The sequence below is a fragment of the Cydia strobilella genome, chromosome 22 (genome assembly GCF_947568885.1).
Source record: "Cydia strobilella chromosome 22, ilCydStro3.1, whole genome shotgun sequence".
Taxonomy (NCBI): domain Eukaryota; kingdom Metazoa; phylum Arthropoda; class Insecta; order Lepidoptera; family Tortricidae; genus Cydia; species Cydia strobilella.
Window position 1 is genome coordinate 6,588,651 of NC_086062.1, and position 10,156 is coordinate 6,598,806.

The 10,156-nt window shown below is 36.1% G+C and overlaps 1 protein-coding gene across 1 annotated transcript; it reads left to right on the forward strand.

Moving 5' to 3' along the window:
* The first annotated feature begins 2,843 nt into the window (after positions 1-2,843).
* On the forward strand, positions 2,844-3,691 carry LOC134751561 (protein lethal(2)essential for life-like). Its single transcript, XM_063687014.1, has one exon. The coding sequence runs from the start codon at positions 2,972-2,974 to the stop codon at positions 3,539-3,541; it is 570 nt and encodes a 189-aa protein (XP_063543084.1). The 5' UTR covers positions 2,844-2,971; the 3' UTR covers positions 3,542-3,691.
* The last annotated feature ends 6,465 nt before the right edge of the window (positions 3,692-10,156 follow it).

Here is a 10,156-nt window from a genome sequence, read left to right on the forward strand (position 1 = left end):
TGTTTTTATATTCCAGAAGACATACCAACTGAAATGTATTCCCTTCCCCAATTTACTACTCAATCACCCTGAATTTAAATTAGGTACCTACTTGCTTGTACACTTTTGTCTCATTTTTCATTTTATAGGTAATTCTGTGTTTTATATGGGTGCTTGCCTGAGATAAAATCAATTTATATTTTTAATTATTTTTTTGTTTATTAGGACAAAATCTGTCTGTACTGGAAAGCATATCCCCAAATTTTACCTTATTTTCTCTTCATATCTCCTCGTAACCTTAACCATACACAAAAATATCTAATGGCGAAACTACCTATCCTACCTGCTGGTGAGGTGAGTTTAGATGCAATGAATTTATACAACAAGTTAAACAAATTGGAATAGGTATACATATAGGTACCTACTTACTTGTTGAGCTATGACCATCAAAATGAATACCGAGTTAGATTAGAACCTATATAGGAGTTTGTCTATATTTCCGTGGGTATTGGGATTGGGAAACTAGGCAGTAAAGTACACTAAGTAGTACTAGGTAGTAGAGACTTAAAGGGACATTTTAGTCCCCCCTAAGTCCATACGTCCCTACATAGGTGGTTTAGGTAAACATTAAAAGTAAAAATTAACTATGTATTAAGCGTGCTCAACCTTTTTTTGCTGACGCAACCAACCTAACCGAACATCAAATTCATCATTTTCAATGCATTTTCATCAATGTCCAAATATGTATTATTAATTTAGCTAGGACCTAGGACATTTCATGTACGGTGTATTTTTTTTTAATATAGTCAAATACCCAGCTACATTCTCCCTAACTACTAATCTACTTACACAGACAGATTTGCAAAACTACCCAAAGTCTGCGACGAAGTCATAAAAATTAATATATAGATCCATTGTTTATTTACATTCCATCAATTCAAAACACGGCTGACCTTGATCTTGACCTACCGCGTATTTAGGCGCCGAAAGTACTAGACGTTTCGCGATCGCGCAGAGTAGTTGACCGCGCTACTCATCGCCAGGGCCGCCCAACTCGCGGGCTGGTTTCACGTTTCATTATTTATTTGAGTTGATTTTGGTTCCTACCACCCCTAAATACTAAATATAAAGTTATAGAGAAATAAACTATGAATAAAAAAAAAGAACAATATCAATACGTATCGGTTTTCGTGGAAAAAATTGTGTTATTCGAAAATCAATGAACTATGGTTTATACTTGAAAAGGGTAAGTATGTACATTGAAAGAGTAACCGCTGCATAATACATTAACATAACTATTTATTCCTTTTTAAAGGACTTTCACTTTTAAAACGCGTTAACACAAAATTAAAGTTAAAGAAAAGACGCTTAGTGGGTAACGAAAATCCATGTGGTAGGCACATGGATTATCGTGCATTGTCCCGTCTGTTCCTATCTCTATCGTACGCGCGTAATTATATTGCTGTTCCTTCCATGATGCCGCGAGGTGGGAGCGTGATAGCAATATAATTATGCGCGTGAAATCTATCAGACGCGCATAACCTATCAACTATCTCTAGATAGGAACAGGCGGGTTATTGTACTCAAATCCTTGTGGTAAGGGTCTTTTCCTTAGTGGTTAGACGTGGGTTAGACATAACAATCATGTCCTTTCCGAGCACCCTTTATTTATAGGATGCCTCTGGAAAAATATAAAAATAAAACTGACCAATATATTAATGCTTCTAACACCATTATGCCATTATTCCATGTATGCCATTTAACACCTGTATTCGTAAATCTGTATATTCTGTATCAATTACTATAAACTAACTGTTTTATTGTGAACATGTCTAATTTGGGGTGAACTTGGCGAAATTCTCGCGCTTGAAAATATGGCTAAAATACCTACCTACCGAAAATGGCTTTTATTGCTGCTTTTTTACTTTTTCTATTTCCCATAAATTACTAACAATCTATTAATCATGGTTCGTCTGTATTACATCTATATGTGTTTATATGTCTGTATGTCTGTATGTGTGTATGGTGGTCTGTGTGTGTGGTTGTAGTTATAGAATGTTATTGCTGTCTGTTTTTGTTTTGTCGCTTTCTGTTCTTTGTTCCACTAACACTTAGTTTTTAATCTTAATTGTTACTAACCATTATGGGCCAGTGTTGTCTTAAGTAAATAAATTGAAATTGAATTGAAATTAACCATTTTTGTCTTATTTGGTTGCATATATTGTACTGTTGCTTTTCATTTAGGTAAACTAAAAAACGTACTTATATGTATACTTATACGTAAATAAAATAAAAAAATCGGCCAAGTGCGAGTCGGACTCGCCCACCGAGAGTTCCGTACTTTTTAGTATTTGTTGTTATAGCGGCAACAGAAATACATCATCTGAGAAAATTTCAACTGTCTAGCTATCACGGTTCATGAGATACAGCCTGGTGACAGACAGACGGACAGACCGACAGACAGACAGACGGCCAGACGGACAGACGGACAGCGAAGTCTTAGTAATAGGGTCCCGTTTTTACCCTTTGGGTACATAACCCTAAAAAGAGATTTACAATTCGTAAGTTAATTTGCTTCTACATATCTAACAATATGTAAGTAGTTCATTATTACGGCCTGTTAATTTCTTAAGACTTTTTTATTTATTTCAAGTATCACAATTTACATTTATTGGAAATATATAAATAAATGAAAATTGTTTGTTATAATTGTTTGTTCGTCCAATATTATTTTCTAGCAATTTCGTCGAGCGGCCCACAAGAGGGAGCGCCCCTGCCGACAGTCGTAAACAATTTAGTATTCGAGATGTTTCTACTCAATACTAGAGGGCGCGCATGCGTGTATAAATGCCGCGTTCGTCTGCCGGAGCGCCAGTTGAATTCAAGCAAGCAAGCGAAGCGAATCTAAGCGATCCAAGCGATCACGGCGCACTACGCGATTTGAAGATACCTTAAAGTTCTTACTTAAGTGAAGTTTATTGAAGCTACAATTATGTCTCTGCTACCGTATTTCTTCGACGACTGGAACGTGCGTCCCCGCTACCATCACCACCACTATCCTAGCCGGCTCCATGACCAGCACTTTGGCCTCGCACTGAATCCGGACGACCTGCTCGCCGCCGTCGCCGGGCCAGTCCTTTCGCGAGAATACTACAGACCCTGGCGCCATCTTGCTGCTGCGGCAAAGGACATCGGCTCCAGCATTAAAGCAGACAAAGACAAGTACCAAATCAACCTGGATGTCCAGCATTTCGCCCCAGAAGAGATCTCCGTTAAGACCGCCGATGGTTACATCGTGGTTGAAGGCAAGCATGAGGAGAAGAAAGACGACCACGGTTACATCTCTCGCCAGTTCACTAGGAGATACGCTCTGCCCGAAGGTACTGCCCCAGAAACCGTGGAATCTAAATTGTCTTCCGACGGCGTACTGAGCATCGTCGCACCGAGGAAAGTTCCAGATGCCATTAAGGGTGAAAGAAGCGTTCCTGTGACCCAGACCGGGCCAATTCGGAAGGAAATCAAGGACCAGAGCGAGGGTACGAACGAAAAGGAGGCGAAGTGAGCGATCTGTGTATCTTAGGTACTTACCTATATAATTGTAAAATATTCAATGTTTTAATATTCCAAAGTTTGGCAGTGCCATGTTGAGACTGATTTAATTTTGTATTACCTACTCAGTTTTAAGTTTTAATAAAATATATTTTAAAATTAATCAATTGTTTTCTTCATCGTTCGTCGTGTTTTCTTCGTCGAGATCCACCCTTTTTTTAGGAGAACGCGTGACATGACAAAAAGGCTTATATGTAATTAAAGATTCAAGCTTTCTCCTAAAAATAAACAAATGCTGAACCCTGTCTAGGGGCAGCTACATCTTAACATTTTAACTTCAGACTAATGAGGGCTATCGTTTTTTTGCTCACCAGTTGGCGCCTCTGTTGATGGTGGTCCAAAAGACTAAAGAACAGCTGTCAGTCATTGAAGTGACAAGTGACATTTCGAACTATGGAAAAGACCACCATCTACACTAGCGCCCCTAGCGGCGAATTCATACGCGTTAGCCCTCATTACAGGTTGCACTGAGGGCTATCGTTTATTTGCTCACCAGTTGGCGCCTCTGTTGATGGTGGTCCAAAAGACTAAAGAACAGCTGTCAGTCATTGAAGTGACAAGTGACATTTGACATTTCGAACTTTGCGAAGACCACCATCTACACTAGCGCCCATAGCGGCGAATGAGGGCTATCGTTTTTTTTGCTCACCAGTTGGCGCCTCTGTTGATGGTGGTCCAATGGTGGTCCAAAGAAGTCAAAGAAGTTCAAAGAACAGCTTCAACAGCTGTCAGCTGTCAGTCATTGTTATTATAGTGAATATATGGGCGTGACAAAGTTTTTAGTTTCAAATTATACTGAATAAGTACATACTGTATAAATATCAAGCATGCCGCAGTGTTGCGCAGTCCCGTTATGTGCGGAAAAAAAAGGTGGACATAGGTTTCCAAAGGATATCTCTCTCGCAAAGCAGTGGTTAGTTGCGATACGCAGGGCCAAGTATACCCCTTCAAAACATTCGCGTGTTTGTAAGAATCATTTCAGCCCTGACGATTATACGTTTCCTAAAGAAGCAAATACAGAAAATCGTAAGTGAATATTTCTTTTTCTGTGACAACATTACGCCCATGCTTTTTCAGATACCTACTTGATTTACCGTGACAAGTTTTACTTACATACTTTCATCCCTTGTAATCTTTTGTTGTCAAATTTTCAGCAAACCCTAAACTAATACCAAATGCGGTGCCCAGTCGATTTTCATGGAACCATGAAAGTGAAGAGAGAATGGGAATGAAAAGAAAACGTGCAGAGAAAGCTCTTAGGCGTCAAATGAAACGTGAAACTGCAACACTTTGTTCAAATACGGAGGAAAATGTATGTGAAGAACGTTTTACTTTTGAAGAAACATGCGTAGAAATAGACATTGAAAATACGTATAAAGATGTCTCAGTACAGTGCTCTTTATGCAAATGTGAAGAGAGCTTACCTGATATTCCCGATTTTGGCAAAACAAGAGAAGTAAAAGCGCATTAAACATGTTTCAAATTGAAAATCTGAAAGAACAGCCTGATAAAGTACAATTTTACACAGGTTTTGACAATTATAACCATTTTATGTTTATCTTCAACCTTTTCGGAGATGAAGTGAATAATTTAAAGTATTATCCATCATTGCAACCAGCTCGAGGAAAACATGCATTGACATCGTGTGACCAATTTTATTTAACACTAGTAAAATTGCGTAGAAATATGTGCAATGAAGAGATCTTTTCATTTTCAAATAAGCAATGCTACTGTAAGTAAGTATTTCATAACGTGGATAAATTCTCTTTACTGTAAGTTGAAAAATCTAAATGTATGGGTACCAAAGAAAACAATTGATGAAAATGTAATGTATCGATGGAAAAATAATACCTGTACAGTTATAATAGATTGCACCAAAACAAAAATAGAAAAACCTAAAAATCCAGCTTCACAACAAGCTTCATATTCCAACTACAAATCAGCCAACACACTGAAAGTATTGGTAGGAATTTCTGGCTCTGGATGTGTGACAGAGAGTTATTTGAAAAATGTGGTATAATAAATCTACTTCAAAAAGGGGACATTATTCTTGGTGACCGTGGTTTTAACATTCAGGATCTAGTTTGTCATATGGATGTTACAGTAAACATGCCACAGTTCCTGAATAAAGGCAGTAATCAGTTTGAAGCACACCAACTCAGAAAATCCAAAAAAAATTCATCTGAACGTATCAATGTTGAGCGTGTTATTGGTTTAGGAAAAACATTTAAAATTCTTAATAAGTTATCATCTAATTTGGTACCACTCGGAGGAAGAATCATTTTTGTGTGCTTCATGCTTGCCAATTTCAGGAAGAACATAATGTAAATGGGGATTTTGTACCGGTTATAGGTATTATTAAATAAAAGTAAAATGTAATTTGAATAATGTAAACCTTTTATTTATCCTTTCCATTCACAGTAACTATTACTGTAAGTGTCACTTATTATAGTGGACACACTAGCAGATCTGAGCACTGAAGCACCATGGCCATAGAGAAACAAGTAAGCATAGTGTTCACTTGATACAAAGTTAAAAACCTAAATAATAAGTTTTAATCGAGTATTGAGAAAACTTATATAATATGTGCCATTTTCAACGAAAAGGGTACTTATTGTCACTTGTCAGTAAGGCGCTATTTCCATATAGCTTCAATTAGAAATCAACCTTAGCGACTATGTGGTACCTTTTGCTTGAAAACGTCACATATTAAGATTTAAGCTTAATAAGTATTAATTTGTATGCTAGTTTTAAGCTTATTAATAATAGGTTTTACCCTCCCCTACAAATTAATATTATTAAGTAAGAAAACTCGTGTATCGAGTGAGCACTCTTAGCTTTTGTACTACCTACTTCAAGTTGTAACACTGTCTAGCTATTACAGGCATCATATAAGTTTGATAAAAATCAGTTACTTTTGGGACAATTACTTCTGAAATAAGCTTGGCATTTCGATTTACATATATCCTCTTTTCATCTTTATTTGTCCAAACAAATAATTCACCATACATCCTTTTAGTAACAAGTAATTGTGTTTGAATTTGAAAATAGTAAGGGCTGTTTTCTTTCAAGAAAAATTCACCATTGATCATAGGAATCATTTCAATATGCTTATAATTATCTGCACTGATAAAGTCATCTTTTATTGAATAAGGACATTTAACTTCCAATACGCTTAAGTCGCCAATTAATCCATCAGGTGAAGCTGCAATAGGTATATGGATATTTACTAGAAATAAATAATCCACAACGCTGGACTTTATTGTGTGACATAGACTCGTAGGCTTCAATAGCTGTGTTTTCTTTAATTTCCCCATTCCGTAGCTGCACTTGTAAATTTCTTGGGAGACAAATGTCTTCAGCATATTTTACTTTGTCTCTCCTATCTGTGAATTTGCATATATTAGATACATGAGAACCAGTTATCCTTAGACTTCGTTCACTATGCCAAATTTTATTTTGTGACTGTTGCCTTGTTTGTTGCTCTATTAAACTTGCTTCTTCTGGAAAAAAATAAGAACATATTAATTAAGGTACCCAAATTACTAATTCCATGCAGACGAAATAGCGGCCAAAAGCTATATGTGACGTTTTCAACCAAAAGGTACCACATTGTCGCTTGTCGATAAGGTTGATTTCTAATTATGCTATATGGAAATAGCGCCTTACTGACAAGCGACAATAAGTACCCTTTTGGTTGAAAATGGCATATATGTATATATATTATTATATATTAGGATTATAGGTAGTAGGGTATAGGTAGGTAGGTAAGTATAGGTAGTTGGGTAGGGGTAGGTATGGATATAGTTGTGCCGTTCTCAAGAACATTCTGCATTTTGTATGGGGAATATTCTTTAGAACAGCACAACTATAGGTATGGATATGTATGGTAACTCACAGTAATTCTATTTAAGATAATTTGGTCAAGGATAGGAAGATGAAGGTAATCATGGTCATTGGATACTCCACGCAGAGAAGCCACTTCAAACACACCGCTTATACCAAACCTTGTTTTCTCCAAAGAGCAATAGTTTATTACACTGTTTCTAACATGATCATTCCATTGTACAGTGCTGCAAGTATTATCAGGACGTGGATCAAAACACATATTATTTCGTTTTCGTTTTGTGACATTGTATTCTTGTATTTCAAATGAAATATCCATTGAGCTATTATTACTACGTTAGTACATTATACTTCAATGCTTAAGTATCTATGGGTGTTTTTTTTAAGTGTAGCCTAAAATTAGTCGGATAGTTAATTTCATAGTGCTAATTAACTACCTATACATATACCTACCTAACTTATAAATTGTATTGTATTGTATTTATTGTACTTAATTCATGCACCTAGTTTATACTGTTTATAGCATACGCCCACACATTTTCATGCATGTAACTAATGGGGTTGGCAACTGTCAAAGGTTTGCATAGATGGCGCCATTATAGCTTGCTCCTTTTTCTATGATATTTGGCTTAAAGGGCTGGCATTAAAAAAAACAAAAAAAATTACACAATTCTAGGGATTGACAGGGCAAGCTATGCTGGCGCCATCTGCTAAACACTTCGACCGGCCAACCCCATTGTTATAACACCATGGAGTCATTTCACTTAGGTATGTACTTAAGAGCGCGATCACACTGGCGATTTGCGACGCCACGAGCGCACAACGATCTCGATATCGCCGCGAGCGCGCAACGATTTCGCTGCGTACTGTCTGACATACTGGGATGCGAGCGAAATCTGCAGTGGCGTAGCGTGAACTAATCTAATCTAGCCGTGGGCGAAGTCGTATCTGCGAGGCCCTTTTCTTTCACTGTCCCCGAAGGGGCCTCGCGCGAGGCCCCCCTTGGGACGCGGGGCCGTGGGAAACGGCCCACTCCGCCCACGCCTAGCTACACCACTGGAAATCTGCGATGTAAAAAAATACTAACCAAAAGAAAAAATAAAACAACAAATAATTTTATATGAATCTCTTTATTAGCTACAACAAAATTTCGACATAAGAGCCACCTCTGAAAGGACAGTGGGTAAACAATACAATATGTATATGTTACGTATGTAATAGTGTATAAAACAATGTCTCTGTCGAAGCTCAGTTACGCATATATCACTACGTGCTGTGTATTCACATTTTTTTATATAATTTTAATTTCGGTTCAAGAAAATGTACTGTATAATTTGCCAGTAAGATAAGAACTGGAAAAGTTGGGAAATACAAAACTGGCAAGTATAATTATCGAAATCTACACATACTATGACAGCATTGATACATATAGTCGAACCCAAAAATATGTATACACTTTTGTACTTTTTTGTAATAAGGCAAATATTGTTAACATATCTTTGACATCGACTACCTACATTTTTATTACAATTTTTTCTTTATGTTTGTGTAATCAGGTACCTATGTACCTGAGTTTGGAAACATAAAAATAAATACAAAAATCATCGCCTTAGTTCAGAAAAAAACGTAAATAACGGCATTACCGAGACGACAAATCAAAACAAGGAAGGTTTAATTCTAGGGAGAATGCCTGTAGTTATTAAGGAGCAATTTCCCATGAAACTGATTAGTTAATTTGGGGACCGATTTTTGAATTTAGTGCGGTCGATTTCTTCACTCGAAAATCTGTGGTAAACGGCGAATTGATATTATTGAAATATGAGCTATTAGAAATTGGGAATCTAGTGGTATTGACCACTCATTGTCAATAATATTGGTAGAATTTAAATGCCTAGTTATGGAGACATATGGAAGGGAGCCACACGAAATCGAGCGCTCGAAATTAAAAAATCGCCCCGCAGATAGGTGATGTTTTACACAATTCAGTTATTATTTAATTATTCAATTTTTTTTGGTTAATGAATTGACTAAAAGGCGAAAAGGTTAAAAACTGCAATGTAAGTTTGTTGTTCTCTTGAACCGAAATAAAATTTTGTCTACAAAATAAATTAATAGTTATTTTCTATACATTAAATTGTAATTTATACTACATTTGTCGCTGCACAGTAATTTGACTAATACACATTTATTAAAAGCGACATAGCAACATGGAACTGAAAAAACATTCAACGAATTTTTTTAATTCCTTAAATTCCATTTTGGTGCTACTTGTAAATTAAAGGTTATAAAAAAATGCCTACAACTGTACAGAAACACGTTCAAAAATAGTTATATGTAAGATGATGTTTTGAGAATGTTAAATTTATCTAGGGAATATATTTTGGTACAAGTAAAGGAAAAATCACAAAATTTTATTGTAAGACGTCCTATTTTCTTATACTTTTCTTTTTTTATTGATTGACTTTGACGAGATGATTTTATAACGTGCCTGGCATTTTACAGATATTTAAATCCAAAATTATTGATACTGTGTGAAAAACCAAATTTTAAATATAAATTTTGATATTTTTCCTTTACTAATGCCAAATGTAATAATAGGACAAAATGAGGTGTTGTTTGTAAATCTATAAAGTAATCTATTTAGCAAATGTGCATTCTATATATAAATAATAGCGTTTTATAAAATAACTGTAGATTTCGTCGAGTGTTCGTAAAATATTAA